Source organism: Myzus persicae, unplaced genomic scaffold (genome assembly GCF_001856785.1).
Source record: "Myzus persicae strain clone G006 unplaced genomic scaffold, MPER_G0061.0, whole genome shotgun sequence".
Taxonomy (NCBI): domain Eukaryota; kingdom Metazoa; phylum Arthropoda; class Insecta; order Hemiptera; family Aphididae; genus Myzus; species Myzus persicae.
This window is the reverse complement of record NW_019103592.1, coordinates 114,928-131,272: the sequence shown is the minus strand read 5'-3', so window position 1 is coordinate 131,272 and position 16,345 is coordinate 114,928. Positions and strand designations below refer to the sequence as shown.

The window sequence follows — 16,345 nt, the reverse complement described above, 5'->3', positions numbered from 1 at the left end:
CTAAGTAAATTCTTGTTTTAATTTTATATTAACCCGAAAAATATATTTTGTTTTAAAGAAATTATTATTAAAAAAAAAAAAACTAATAGTTTTACTAATAGTAAAATAAATAACTTAAATAGCAATATAATTAATATATTATAAAATATACTTTATACTTAATATAGGTTGACAGACATTCAGACATTCTTCGCTTAGAAAGAGTAAGTAATGATTTATCAATTTGACACATAATAGTAGGTACCTACATACATTACAAGGACTTACTCCACGATGGCGAATCATACTCAATACCAATTGTATGTACAGCAGATGAGCGGCTACCTACTTTCACAATTTTTTTTTATTTAACATGTATACTTGGGTACAAGTCGATACAACTAAAAATGTATGACTTTAAGGTTATATTATTTTTATACTAACTTAGTTTAACTTGAATGGTCTTAACTGTGTTTTATATTTTATCGTTTAATTATCCTTATAAAATCACAGCAAGCAAAAAGGGTTGAAATTCGGTGGGCCGCGATGAATATTATAATAACATGAAGTTAATAGTTTTAATGCGGTGTAATAAATTATATTATATCGATTTAACAACAATCATTTATTATAGTGCTTACTGTGTGGTGTGTTAAAGAACGATTCCACTTGTTCAGACACCGGTTTAACCATGATGACGAATCCCAAAATTAAATGTCCAGCCATCAAAACAATCGCCGCGTACGATAGCCAAGATTCACCGAGGGACATGAGGATGTTGGGATTAATTGTATGGCCATATACGATGTATCCTCCAACAACAATTGACCCGAACAGAATAGTCAAAACTGAAACAAGGATAAAAAATAAATAAATAACCACACATGCCTGAAATAGTATTTGATTAATCAATCATGTTTGTCGAAACAAATAACAATACATAGATATAATAAAGGTAGGTAGCAGGTAAGTCAAATAGTTCTTCGGGAGGTGATGTGAGCAACATCTTTCATACAAATACTCGTAGAGAGACATCGAAATGCGAGGTAATGCGAAACTCATCCATTTACAATAATTTAAATCGTCACATATTTTATTAATCCGTAAATCACCATAAAGTAATTTATAAGCCTACGAATGTATTTCTATGTTATGCTAATACTTATTACTTATATCTTAATTAAATATTAAGATATTGTAGACAAATAATATACTGTTACAGCAGAGGCGGGTGCATTCAAAATAGTGAATTCAAAATATTGTTTGCAAATATTTTCCCTAGTATTATTATGTCAATCAGACGCCTAAAATTTATACCAGGGTACTTATCGGTTATCATGCCACCTATTATACGATTATTCAGTAACCACATCCATTTACTCCACCTAAAAAAGATAACATGTTTTATTAATAATAGCAATATACTCACCGATAAATGAGGTTACCACGCTGCGCGAAAACTCGTCCCGTTTGAACATTTGAAAACGGATAACCGGGAATGATGCCGCTCCACCATAAGAGAAAAGTATTGATCCAAAGGACAAGAAAAATTGGTTGGCTGACATAATTGTATGTGTGTCGGTCTCCGAGCCTTCTTTGATACGTTCGTCCAGTAACATTTGCATTAGGATGAAGTAACAGGACGTCATCGTCGTGAGTAACGCACCGACGGCCACTATACTGTTCATGATAAAAACATATTATTGTAAGATTAACAATCATAATTTATTTATATTATAACTTTTTTATAGTTTATATAGTATTCAAGTAGATACATTATAACTGTCAATTGTCATCTGTAATAATGCGTTTAATATCACATGCCTCCGACAACGGTACTGTTGCTATATGTTGCTCACGACTCATGAGACTTCGTGATATGAAAGTTTCACTGTATTACCCACTAATAATTTTTTTTTAAATCAAACTTCTTTACATAGTGAACAACGCCGAAAAATTTGTAACGAAATTATGCTCACGGTTTCATGCTCATGACACGCTAATTTTCATGAGAACGAAAAATACATAAAATATAAATCATATAAATCCGATTATTATTATTTTTATTTATTTAGATACACATTTAACAGTTAGAGTGGAATAGTGAGAAAAAGAGGCGTCGTTTTAATAGATATATACTGTAAGTTACTTCAATTTGTATGCTTATAATATATTATTAGTATCATTATTGTTTATTTAGATAGTTAATAATTATGAAGATCTTAACGATTGCAGGTTGTACTATGGTTAAAACTTATGCTGAAAGATGTCGTTTATTAAGTAAAATTAATAAAGAGAGTAAATGAATAAGTAGAATAAATAAAAAGAATCAAATATATAAATCATGAACTTGAACCTAAAATCCTAACAATTTATGCAAGTCCTTGATGCGAGATTGTTCATTTTCAAATATCACTAAAAAGGAACAACAAGAAGTTTCGTAACTTCATACGCACGTGCAAGCACATACACATTTTTTCAATATAACAGAAACATGTAAAGGTACTTACCAATAATCCTTCGGCGACTCCAAAAACATGAGCGAACTTAAAGAAACAGAAAACACAAATAGCCAGGTAGAAAATTCGATTTCTGGATGTGTGCCCAAAAACAATTTCTGGGCAGACTGCGCTATTAGCATTAAGTATACTGTTGCTGATCCAAACAGTGTTATATGAATGCACGCTTTTGTCAGGTAACTAAAAACCACACTAATAAGTTAAAACAATTACATGTGTATAGTATCTCCAATTTTTGACAAAAGTTTATATTAATAGTATTGTGATTATAGTTGTGTAAGTCGCTATATTGTCGCGGAAATATATAAACGACCCTGGCAACTGGGAACAATGACTTTCGGCGTATTTGAATTTAGAATATTTACACATTGTAACCAAAAATTTCGTTCACGAGGACGTACAAATTAATTCGATCTACAATAGCAAATATTACTAATAGTTAAATAAGATACTTTAACGGTAACATAAATGTATAATTAAATAAACTTAGTAATAAATTGGTTGACGGACTGTCTCTGCTCAGAATCACTTTTCGTATGTAATGATTTATCATTGAATTCAAATTCAACAAATACATTACAATGACTTACTCAATGACGAGTTCAACACACGATATCTACTGTAGGAGAAGTAACTGTAAAGCAGAGCAATTATCTACTGCTTCCACCTTTTTTTAATTGTAATGTAGATATATACGAAAGTCATCGTTCATCTGTACATTGTTGTTGATAAGGCAATAACAATGACAGATCGTGAATAATATGAGTTACATATTAATGTATAAATACCTAGTCCGTCGGCCGATAGCATGCATGGCAATCGTAGGATATGGGTCGGGTATGGGGTATATCCGATACTGAGGATACCTCTCCTCGATGATTAACCAACATGTACCCAAACATGAAGCACTGTAGGCAGTGGCGATGCCGAATGTAATTAATAATATAAATCCCATCCATCCTGAAAACAATGAACACAGGTCATAATAATCAATCGGGTTAAAAAGGGTACTTATACTAATATATACCTACATCTATGATATACATGTATTGTAAACCTCCTGCAAGTTATTATAGATATAATCGTTCATATGTGATGCTGGGAGGGGGAGGGGAGGTTAATAAATTATGAATAACTACGAATAACTATGAATATATAACTATGGATAACTATTATGAATTTCTATTTTAAACAATATTATAGTAGAATAAAGTTACATTCCAATAAAAAAAGAAACTAATTGTTGCACTGTGATCGGTTAGTGAAAAATTGACGAACACCTCGCGCACATTATAGATTTGACCCAGTGTTTTGAATAACGACCTTCCCAGTTTTCTACATATTATGTATAGTTATGTAATTATTTAAAAATTGCATAAAAAAAATTAAAAAGTGTATTGCCTGCAGTCTCAAAAGTGTACCTAACAATATATACAAATGTACTTCAAATAATATGGCAAGTACACCTTATATGTACCCAATAGTCTAATTTAATTGTAAAAATATAATAATATTGTGTTATACCATACAAAATATGATTACCCATTTAGGTATAGGTAAAAGAAAAATATTAGAAAACCTAACCTGATAGAACGGTGTATTTTTTCATAGAAAAGTTCAAATATATATATATATATATATAATATATATATATACATATATATAAGTAAATGTATTAAATTTTACTATTGCTTTCAAACTAACTATCAAACTATCGTCCTAAATAATTACAACTGTATGTTACACGAAACATATTGTGGTACATTGTACAATTATTACAATCAGAGACTTACCTAAGTTAACCACTGCCCACGGAGCGGCGAGCATTCCGATTCCAGCCATCTCACCTGATATGAACACAACAGCAATACCAGTTATGAATCCACTAGAATAGTTATCATCAGTGCTTGATATCGCTCCCTGTAAAATTCAAAAAGTTAACATTTGTCTACAAAAATTAATTTGTGGACTTATTATATGTAAGAATATTGACTAAGGCCGTCATTTCAGTATTTTTTTTTGCAGTTATACGAGCTTTATAGGTACGTAATTTTCAACATTTCACCTGGCCGTTCAACACAATATTATGTATACAAAATGTATATATGTATATTGTATATTTATTATATTCTCCTTTCATTTTATAATATTAAATCCTAATACTGACTTCAATAATTATTATCAACTTATGCAATTTTCAAATAGCAAAAAATTAATAAATTAAAAGATTATATAAGCAACAATCAATATGTCATAACTGTTGGTAAAAAGTATTATATGATTTTATATAATTATGATTGTTAACAGATAACAACACCGAAAAATGTATCATGTATGCATATTTTAATACGAATATTCGTATTAAACATGAATGAATAATGTATAACGTAGGTATAAGATTATTATTATGACAGAGTGCTGGACCAAATGAAAGTTCAACTAACAATAATTATGAGTTATAGCGGTGTCATTGCATTTCCTCCTCCCAAAAAAAATTTTTTTACATTAGAAACGTGTACAATATACTTCTTAAAGAATTATTTTTAATGATTGTCAAATAAAAGAATCAACATAATTTCTCACGATTTTCACGGGATGTTAACACTATTATTATTATTTTATATAATGAATTGTTATTTTGTTGATATAAATGTTCTTATCGGTTATGTGCATACAATAATATAAATAATATCATATTATTATTGAATGGTTGATACAACGAATATGAATTACATAGTACTTTTTGGCTAACTAAATTATTATCATCTAGATAGAATCGTTATAACTATAGTTCAGAACCAAAAGGGGTTATTTAAATCACTATTAAATAACATATATGTAAATATTTATTGTATTTATTTTTTCATTTAAAGTTTTTATTATAACTTATAACATAACTTACAAATTTGTATTATAAATACCGCAATATTGGCAAGACCAATACCATGTTTTCAGTGTATCCATATCGTACTTATTACAAAGGCGCAAATAGGGACATAGGGACGCTCAACTCCCTCCCCCCCCCCAAAAAAAAAAAATAGTTAACGAATATTTTTATCATTTACATAGATATAAGTATATTACGAATACTTAATAGGTATTCATAGTATATTCAATTGTTATAAGTACAGACTCTACAACTATTTTATTTCTATTAATCGTTTAATAAATATCATCTAAAAAAATAAATTCTATATTATATTATTAATATCTAGTATACACTTAACGAAATAAGTAGATAATTGTTAAACATACTTATAAAGACCTTTGATTCGCTTACATAATAAAGCTCCAAGGCATTAAAAAAATAACATAATGTTTAAAATATATGTTTACAGGTTTTTTAGAATACCTACCAACGATTACAGTGTGAAAGCCCCATATTACATAGTTTGGTTGCCTACGAATTGCATAACGAGTTAGTATAACATCATTTTGTGCCTCCCCCCCCCCTCAAAAATTAAAAATATCAGTATGGCTTTGTTTCAACACAATACATTTTCAAATATCTGTAATGATAAATTTTAAAATTATAAAAAATACAAAAAAATTTGTGAGTTTGAAAACTATAGTATTGCATAAAAGTTCCAGTTGTGCCATAACCGTATATAAAAAACGGGTAAGTGGGTGTCGCTCTGCCGAACAGTAGGTTACAAGTTGGGGACTGTAATGGATGGTGCTAAATTTGAACGCAATAAGATAAAATCATTGTGTAAGAAAAACGATTCTGAACAAAGACGGAGTCTATTAGCCTATAATATTACTTAGTAATTTAATATATTTGATGATATTATTGTGATTGAAGTAATTTATTTTAATATTAAGCATTAGTATTACACCAGGTTAAATTCATTTTCGACAAAAAAATTTCATTTGAAAAGTCATTGTGTGCATACAATATAATAATATAGTATATAGCATAATATAGTATATTACTCCAGAAGTTTTAAGTAGGTACCCACGGAAGAATAATTTTAAATTATAACAATTTAAAGTTTAAACATAAAATAACTATAAAAAAAAACTGTGTTAATGCATTTTTTAGATTTTTTGGTAACAGAATTAACTAATTGTGTGCTACTTTGTTTTACATTTTTGATCTTTAGCCATAAAAGTTGAAAATTTTATAAATATTTAACTGAAAAAAAATTTGTTCATTTTCAATTCGATAATTTTGCCGTAATTGTAACTTTAAATGCTTATAAAACAAAAATGTACATAAGTATTTTTAATATTTTACAACTGATATTGTAATAATATATCAGGAGCCTTGTATTACATTTTTAAGCTTTTTGACAGAGCCAACACATTTTATTGACATTTATAGAAAAAAAAATAAACAAATTAGAAACAGAAAATGTCCATAAACAACTTAAAACAAGTCAAAACGTTATGGTGTATATAGAAAATGCTAGTACAGTAATTCAGTGAAAATTTCATAAGTCTATGGTAATTTGTTTTAGAGTTACCGACACCAAAACCAAAATCGATTTTGTCAAAAACTGATTTTCAATAAAAATTCCCGTTTTCCTTATTTATTTTTGATTTTCCCGGCACTTTTAAAGACTATGAGGAATTTTAAATTTTGACCGCTCCAACTAGATTCATTTCACCGTCGAACAAGACGCTGAAGTTGAAAATTGAAGCATTATTTCAACTATTTATCGTGTAAACACAAATTTAAAAAAAAATTTAAAAAATAGAAAAATTGAAATTGTCTGTAAACATCTCAAAACGAATCAAAATATTTTGAAAATGTTGAAAGTTTTATCAAGTTTAATAACTAATAAAATAAACATATGGTGTACATTTCAAGTATCTAATGTTATTTGTTTTTGAATTACAACAAAACAAGAAAATCGCTGCATGAGAAATTGTGTGGATATACAATGTTGTACAAATTTCAACTTTAAACGCTCATAACTAGAGGTCGGATTTTTATGATTTTACATATTTGTTTCTAGTTTATGCAGTTAAATGGGAGTGAGAAATCTTTACGAATCATGAAACACAGAATTCACAGGAAAAAATTTATTTTGCATAAAAAAGCATATTTTAGAGGTTAGAGAATATTTAACACGTTAGAGAATATTTGGGAATATTTTTGTGATACCCGGCATATAATGAACATATTTCACGCATATCAGCATTTGATAAATACATTGTTTACTAAATTATTTATTTCCGGATTTTAATAAATATTAATCTCCAGGTATTCCTTATCGATTGCGAAAGCACAACGGTTATTTCGTTAGCTGACACGAATATACATCGAACAATATATAGTAATTAATTGTTATTGTAAAATTAATTTAATTAAATATTTTTAAAACCAAATTAATAAAAAATTAATTTAAACTGTTTTTTTTTTTATATCAAAAGAATATTTTGCATATTTAAGGACATAAAACATCATATATCTGGTATTTTAAAGGAATATTAAGAGAATATATTGCTTATTTTATGTGACATACAAACATCATATTTTAAGGATTTTAAAAGAATATAAATCCGACCTCTACTCATAACAATTTAATATGAATTTCCAATGGACATTTTTTTTTTTGACGAGGGTATATAAATGTACGGAATCTTGTATTAAATTTTAAAATCTATGATGTAAAAGGAACTTTTTTTATGAATTTCTAACTGAAAATATTTTGTGATTTTTTGTGATTTTTATGACTTTTATCAAAATTCTAACATCAAACGCTCATAGAAAAATATTCTGGATTTACACTATTTTTTTTTTTAATTATCACTTATAAAAACTTTGTATACATTTTCTATTTTTTTGACCAAGCTAAACATTTTTTGTCGAAATTAGTTAAAAACAAGATAATAATAATCGAACATTTCATATGCCTACCTATATATTATAGTTCAACACGACTCAAAATATTTTGAAAATCATATAATAAATATAACCATACTTATGAGAAATTGTCGATAAAAACATTCTGTGAAAATTTCATGTATCTACGGTCATTTTTCTTAGAGTCACATCAAAAACCAAAATCGATTTTGTCGGAAACGGTTTTCCGTAAAAATTCCCTTTTTTCTTTAATTTTTCGTTTGTTTTTCTTGCAACTTTTGAAAACTATTGGGAATTTTTTACTCTTGACCCTCCAAAGTACTAACTAGATTCACTTTCGTACCAGAAAAGATGCTGTCGATGAAAATCGGAGCAATTTTTACTGCTCCAAAAGTTGATGACAGACACAAAAAAACACACATCATTGTAAAGTCGTTCCGTTCAAAATCTAAAATACGCATCATTGTAATAACAATACATTTATTGCTTCGTGTTAGTGCACTAACAATCTAAAATGTTGATATGTCACATGCTTAGTTTAGGTGAAACAAAAAGTTAACTAACAATATTTCAATGTTACAATAAAAAAAAAATATTTTTGACTTTACTTAACTCAAAATGTTTGTGCTGTGTCAAAAATCTTAATCGACGGTAATTTAAGAAAATATTTCAAGTGATTATTATAATAATCTCAAAGTAATTTTCTAAAACTACATTATTTTAAAAATAAGACATGTTAACGGTGGTGTCATCCAAACAATGGGTAGCCGGTAGACATTGGAAACTAAAAAATTTAACGAATCAAAACAAAAATAATATCCGACGTGCTTTGAAATGAAACCACAGTAAAATAATAAACATATAACAATAATAATTTCTAATAATGTCTTATAACTAAATACCAATTTTAATTAAAACTATAAAAATAAATGAGTAATAACTATAGTAATAACAATTAACATCACGTTATACAGTCATAGATGCATAAATAAAATATAAGACGAACAGGACTAAACAACGCGTGTGAATAACTCGTCTCTTCCGTGTTCGTAAAATACGACTTAGGATAAAATATGGTAAAATATTATAATTAGTAACTTATAATTTTATGACGATTAGTAGAGCGGGGAGGTGCTCTAAAAACCAGTCAAATATGCACTCAAAAATTATCAAATGCATTTGACTCTATGTAATCATAAGCATTAGATAATATTATTAGTAAATAAATAATATTAATGATCATAGATCTTTCGATATTTTTTTATCTGAATATCATAGTTAACTACAGGCAGTGGCGGCGGGATATAATACTATTTGAAGCAATTGCTTCATGGCTTCAGAGCTTTAACATGGTAAATTATCATTTGATAATGTTTTTTGATGTAATAAAGGGGATGGTTGATGGTAAAAATATTAAAAATGTACAATTTGCTTCAAAGACTCAAAAAGTTCGCGCCGCCACTGACTACAGGTATTTATAACAGTGCTTAATATGTATCAATTAATAAAAAGATACCATGTTAAAGATATCGGGACTACTGGACATATCCAGGAAATCCGTATAATATACGTTTATACGTACATCGAGTACCGACTATTACAGTTTATTTCAATATCAAGCAAAAAATATAAAACCAAAATTCAAATAATAGGTATTTTTTTTTTTTTTGAATAAATAATTTTTTAGTTATTTGATTATTTCTATAAAACACCTACAATTTTCAATTAAGTCCAAAAAACATCATAAGGTCGAAAAATTAAAAACCTTCGTACATTTTTCGTGACATTCAACAACGTATAATTTATTTCTAATAATTTACCTCTTGTTGTCGTATTAAAGCCGATGATCCGTTTTCCAGTTGCTGTCCGTTATTGTAGTCGTTGGTCCCCGGGATAGGGCCCGGGACTGCTACCGCGGTGGCCGCGATCGACGGCGCTACCACGACCGCGGTAGGTGTGCTCATGTCGTTCATCGAGCCCGGGTTGCATGTGGGACACGCCGGATCGTAGTTTGAGTCGCCGACCTGCGGTATGCCGTGCACCAGGTGGCCGCGTATCTGAAAAACCCGCGGTTGTTCGTCCTCGTCCATCACCGACTGTAGGCTACCGCGTTCCGCAAAATCCGCATATATCATAGTTGTTGTTCGTCAATAGGTAGTTAATGGAATAACTCGACCACATTCGGTCTGCAGCGACAGTGTACAATGCGCATCTACGCACTCGGAGTCTCGACGGTGGAATGCCCGAATGATTGTCCTGGCTCGTGCGAGTGTTGATTAAATATCGCCGCCGAAGGGTCCCGGCCGCGGGAAACCTGATGTGGCGGGGAGACGACGCCGACCGTTCTCATTGGTCCGTCTACGCACTATTGCTCCGATGGTGGTGGTAAGCGGCGGGTGTGAATGCCCGACGAAGAACACACGCGCTTATATTATTATTATTATTATTATTGTCGTTGTTGTTGTTGTTGATATTGTTGTTGTAAGCTACGATGCACATTTTACGGACTCGGCGGCTGCCGCTGCGGCGCTGTCTCTGACACTATCGCAGTAAGTTGTTGTAGGTACGCCGACGGACGCACGCGCATCGATGTCGCCTCGGCTGTAATAGGCATTTTTGATTTTCCACTCGCACGTGTTTTTCGTCGTCCGCTCACTTCTTCTCGTCCGTCGTCTTTCCCGTCATCCAAGGCGCGCGCTACACGCACTGGCACATACGCACTACGCACATACGCACATACGCACACTCGCTCCGCCGCGGATTACCGCTCTCGCTCTTTCGCCCTTACACTCCCCGCGCCTAGCCCCGTCACTCGACATCGACACGCCGATACAGGCGGCCACCACGACTCTCGCAGCGCGCACATTATACCGACGGCGCGCGGCGGCCCACACGTTTCTTTCGGCGGCGTTGAACGCGCGCTATTATATTGAACTGCAAAAACAAACCGCTTCTTCGTCATGATGTAATGATATTATTATATTCGACGGCTGAAATGTTGATGATTATTGTGCCGTCCGGATTGGCCTAAACTCTCTACGCACATAACGCGATTATGAAACAGTATGAACATAATGAAATAATATTATTAATATTGTGATGCCACGTTGTCGAGTAGTTGTATTGATTTTGGCTCTTTTGGAATTTGACGTAGATTTTATTTTGTTTTCAGTGGGTAATAAATAATAATTTCTTCAGCGCGTTGCATGAAAATATGTTTTCATGTGATCAAAAGTTAAAAGTATTTAATAAAAAATAAAAAACAACAATTTTTAGTTAATTTCGAAATCTAAAAAAATAATATATTTTATCACGTATGATATACGCAGTTTTATTTTACCTATACTTACCCACTCATTTTCTTATACTAATAATTAGAGATTTTTAGAGAAACCAAAGGATGAATAATTATTAATTAATAATACTCGTAGCAATTACTTCCATTCGAGCTATCCGATAAACAAAGATTCGTGACATCCCTGCTTGTGTAATTGTATATAATTCTCAAGCGGAAATCAAATAAAGCCGAAAATTGATTGTGATTCAAAAATCAATATATTATTTCAATGTCTTATGTGGCATTAAAGTAGTTGGTAAACTTGAAATGTTTACTGTTTAGCAGCTCATAATTATTGGATAATTAGTTTTACAAAATAAATATTTTTAGGGTATTTAACCTAACTTAACCTTTAAGTTAAGAACATTACCTGAGTCACTAAGTTGGGTTTTTATGATATTTAAATTTTTATGTAAGTTGTGGGAGTGAAATTAAAAAAAAAATGCTTATAAAGTGCTTAAAAATTAAATCATGGTAAAAAAAGTCAACGTAGAGTAATAGATTATATTCTTAACTAAAAGTTTAATAGTTTATGAATTTACTCTAATAATGAAAGTATCGAGGGTTAGTTCTGCTAAATGTGAATTTGCTATATGGTACACATCTTCTTAAATGTAAACTTTTTATTTAAAAACTGATGCTATAATATTATACAGCTGATACCAAATGTATATTATGTATAACTTAATAAATTACATGTCTTTTAAGAATAATATTCTAATAGAAAGTTACAAGAAAGGTTACCGTCAACGACCTATAAAACAAATGGTTAATTAGAGTTAACCGTTGCGTGGTTGTAATAAAAGTATGAAAAACATGATAAGACCTCATCACTCCTATTTAAATTTCAAATTATAATACTTTAATTATAATTGGCAAAAAATTTTTTTCAGATAAGAATACACGTATAGTCATTGATTATGTTAATAAGAAAACAGCAGTTAACGGTACTACTAAGTAATATAATACGTATATTTTCTATGTTAAATTAATACATAACATTTTAAATATTATTTAAAATTTAAATGTATAATACATTAAAATATATTTCATCATATCCCTCGAAGCTTGAACTTTTGGTGCTGTATAAATGGGTGAAATACTTTAGTTTTTGGGTATAGTATGGAATTCTGAATACTTTTTAAACACTTTTCTAAAATTATTTTATCGAACATTCTGTATACTTAAAACATTTTAGGAATTTCTTAAAAAAAATGTAATTTGTAGGTATGTCGTTTAATTTAATATTTTTGTTATTTATTTGTGTTCTGTGGTATGTTACGGATATTTTAAAGTATTTAAATTAACTATAATGTTTACTTTATAAATGTTTTGATATATTTTATCACAATTACTTTAAAAAAATATTTCAAAAATAGTTATACTTTTCTCGGTACCAATACGGCTAAACCAAAACGTAAATCGTAATATAGAATAAATACTTGCAAAGTGATTCAATTAATTATTATTACACTCATTATTTCGAAAAGTTTAAACTTATCATTATAAAAAATTAGGAATCTGTAGGAGTTACAAATTACAAAAACTGATACTATACAACTCTATATCGCTGCAATTACAGATGTCAATAACCACTAAAAAAAAATGGGAGAGTTATCGTTACTGCTTTCAAATACATCGATGTTGTGTAATTCAAATTATAGAGGGGTATTATCTATTTGGCCCAACAATTTATGAAAACAAAATTCTAAGTTTAGATGCTTTAAATTTACATTTACTATATTATAATGTTGTTGATCAGGTTAGTTCAATTCCAACTATAATCACCGTTACACAGTACACTATTATTGTAATAGAATTGTATTATTATGAGCCTTATGAGCCACAATTATTTATAAGATGTTCGCGTCTACAGTCATTATTATGCATTTATGGATGTCGACTGTCCAAAATCTGAACACATATTATAGTTATTTATCATAATATTTTTGTAATACGAATCGTCCATCGTGACCGCGATGTTCAATATTATGCGTAGGCAAGTCTGCATTAACTAGATTCGTAATAACATTATACATAAATAAGTACCTATGTCACGGGCACCTACATAAAAAAGTTGGTGTATAATACTCGTTTTAAAGTGCAAAAAACTTAATTCAACTTAGTTAATAGGCACTTAATCTACTTGAAACATTTTCGCTCTATTTTCATTGGAAGTTTAACCAAAAAAAGAGAAAAAATAAATTTTTTTAAATGAAGATCTCTCTCAAATCTCAATAACTGTTTCAAAAAACCTATTTTTCTGTTTGTGTTCTTTTAATTCGAATGTTTTAAAATTATTTATTGTAAATTACATATAATATAAGTGCAAGTAAAAAAAATCTCCAAGAAGTTGCAAGTAAGAAAATACAGGAGTAAAAATCTGATTATCTGTCATATTCAGGATAACAAATACAAATACTAAAAAGGAACAATATACTAAAAGCAAAAAAAAAGAGGTATATTTTTTCAAACACTCGAATTTAGTGCCTTAAAAGTTAAGACACACATTTAAAAAAAAAATCGAAATAAGCATGGTATAACTGCATTTATGCTGATAATAGTTAACACCTTAAAGTTCTTTATACTGAAGACTGAACCGTTTAACAAGAAGTGCCGAACACACAATCCATCCACCCAGTGAGCATCCCTCATCTATAACATTATAGTATTATGATAATTTATCACGGTCATTATGTATGACATAATAAACAATAATATCGTGTTATTGTTTTCTCCTATGAATTTTGGTGTTGGTAAGTCTCTGTTTCGTTTCGAACTTTAGAGCGTATTGTGCGCTGCAAACACCCTGTGCATTGATATTCCGACGACGACGTATAGTCACGTGCTGTATACCATATTTTTCCGGATGGTTATACATCTTACCGATTCACGCATAACTTCACATTATTTTTGTATACACGGAAACACGTCACCTTGATTAATAGATGTATACAGTGTTTATAGTATATACACTTCATATTATCTAACAACCACGTACCTACGACGACGGAACGAACTCTTAGCGGATATAAGGGTGAGATGTGTGAGCGTAAAAAATAATCTTCCTAAAGTATTTATTTTATGTATTATATTTAGATCAACTTTTTTAGTGCCTATTCACAATACAATATCCGAATAAGCTTTGTATATCTAATTGAAATATTATAAGGTAGTATTCATTATTTACCAGCTAAACAGAATCGAGCAGTGTACGAATTGAGCGAGTGATAGCCATATTCATAGAAGTAGTACGTTGGAATTGTCCTTATTTTTTTCAAATTGGTATCATGTTCAAAAAAAGTTATGTTCGAATCTCATTAGATTGCAAAATAACTTATTTGATGAAAAATATCAGTCGATGGTGGAGAGAATAATTTAAAATCTAAAATAATTGTTTTTATTATAATAATTCGATATGTTATATTATATAGCTACAGTTTAAAAATAATAATAACAAATATACTATTTTTCTTTAAATAAGTAAACAATGTTATTAAAACAAGTTATGTTTTTAAAATTAATAAATAGGCAAAAGCTACTATTTAAATACTACAACTTAAGTTACAATTTTAATAAAAGTAATATAAAAATTTTTATTTACGTTTATTTGTTAATAGTCATGCAATAAAACCATTGCAAAATTAAATCGATCAACACTGTAAAGCACATACAATTTTCAGATAAAATTAATATTTATATAAGTCCTATGGAATAATTTAATCGAGTGCAATTCAAACATTACTGTTTTTGGTAATTCGACCATTTTGGTTTAGGTGAGGAGTGCAGTAGTTTCTGAAATAATCTATATAGTTACCTAAGTCTATTTGTATTTGGCTATATGCCATAAGCGCCAAAGGTGTAAAAATTACATATAATTCGAGACAAACTCAGCAATATTAAGTACCAATATAAAACTTACCCAATATATGTCAATGCCAAATTTACAAAAAGTATATATATATATAATTTGTACCAATATAAATATTTTATACAATAATATTAGGATTGATTTTTTAATCATATTTTATAAAATATTTAAAATTATCAATAGTCAATCAATATTAAGTAAAATTTTAATATTGATGATAAAATAATAGGTGGGTATATACAGACTTAATAAAAATAAAAATGAAAATAAGTGAACATAATAATACAAAATGTCTATTTAAACTATTTAATTATTATTTAATCCAGTATTTTTTAAATATTATATTCTACATATTTTTTTCATTGTAAAATGATGCTCTCGTGGGATGATATTACGTTCGAATTTGAAGGAAAAGAATTCACCAAAATATGTTTTCACTTTGTAATTTTAGTAAGCCATAAAATTGTTTTTATGAATACCAATGTTTTAGCTGCATATTTTGCAGTTTGTATATAATCAGGAATTTCAGCTCAAATCCCGGGGCCTTTTCAAATTGTTTTGGGAAAATTAATTTTCTGTACAACTTACGTGAAATGCGAATGCTTACTAAGAACACACTAATAATATAATGTTGCAAGTCACAGCACAAAAACACTGTTGCTCTGTCATAATCCGATGGGTAATAAATTTGTCAGGCATCTGGGATTTTGTCGCTATTGTACGATTCGGTTTATTTTTTGCTTATCTCGTTCGACGCTTAATAGTCCAAAAAAATTTTCCCGACGGCCGACATAAATAAGCAATCGTATTTATTTCGAGAATTA

At 29.5% G+C, this 16,345-nt stretch overlaps 1 protein-coding gene across 2 annotated transcripts; it reads right to left on the bottom strand.

Moving 5' to 3' along the window:
* Positions 1–585: 585 nt before the first annotated feature.
* Positions 586–11,042, bottom strand: LOC111034813 (amino acid transporter AVT1J-like). Of its 2 annotated transcripts, none has more exons than XM_022316193.1 (6): positions 10,134–11,042; positions 4,292–4,418; positions 3,287–3,458; positions 2,490–2,690; positions 1,409–1,659; positions 586–827 (listed from the first exon to the last, which is right to left on the bottom strand). In XM_022316193.1, exons 1-6 carry the CDS (start codon positions 10,446–10,448, stop codon positions 601–603), a joined length of 1,293 nt encoding a protein of 430 aa, XP_022171885.1. In that variant the 5' UTR covers positions 10,449–11,042; the 3' UTR covers positions 586–600. The 2 variants fall into 2 exon arrangements, with proteins under 2 accessions (XP_022171885.1, XP_022171886.1); XM_022316194.1 differs by having other exon boundaries at positions 2,490–2,678; positions 10,134–11,041.
* Between the last annotated feature and the right edge of the window lie 5,303 nt (positions 11,043–16,345).

Excerpts from the sequence above, each read along its gene's own strand:
- LOC111034813 (XM_022316193.1), bottom strand. The coding sequence starts at position 10,448 with ATGATATATGCGGATTTTGCGGAACGCGGTAGCCTACAGTCGGTGATG. Across the intron at positions 4,419-10,133 it reads CTTTAATACGACAACAAGAG|GGAGCGATATCAAGCACTGA; the intron begins GTAAATTATTAG and ends TGAATTTTACAG. Across the intron at positions 1,660-2,489 it reads GAGTCGCCGAAGGATTATTG|TATAGTGGCCGTCGGTGCGT; the intron begins GTAAGTACCTTT and ends TATCATGAACAG.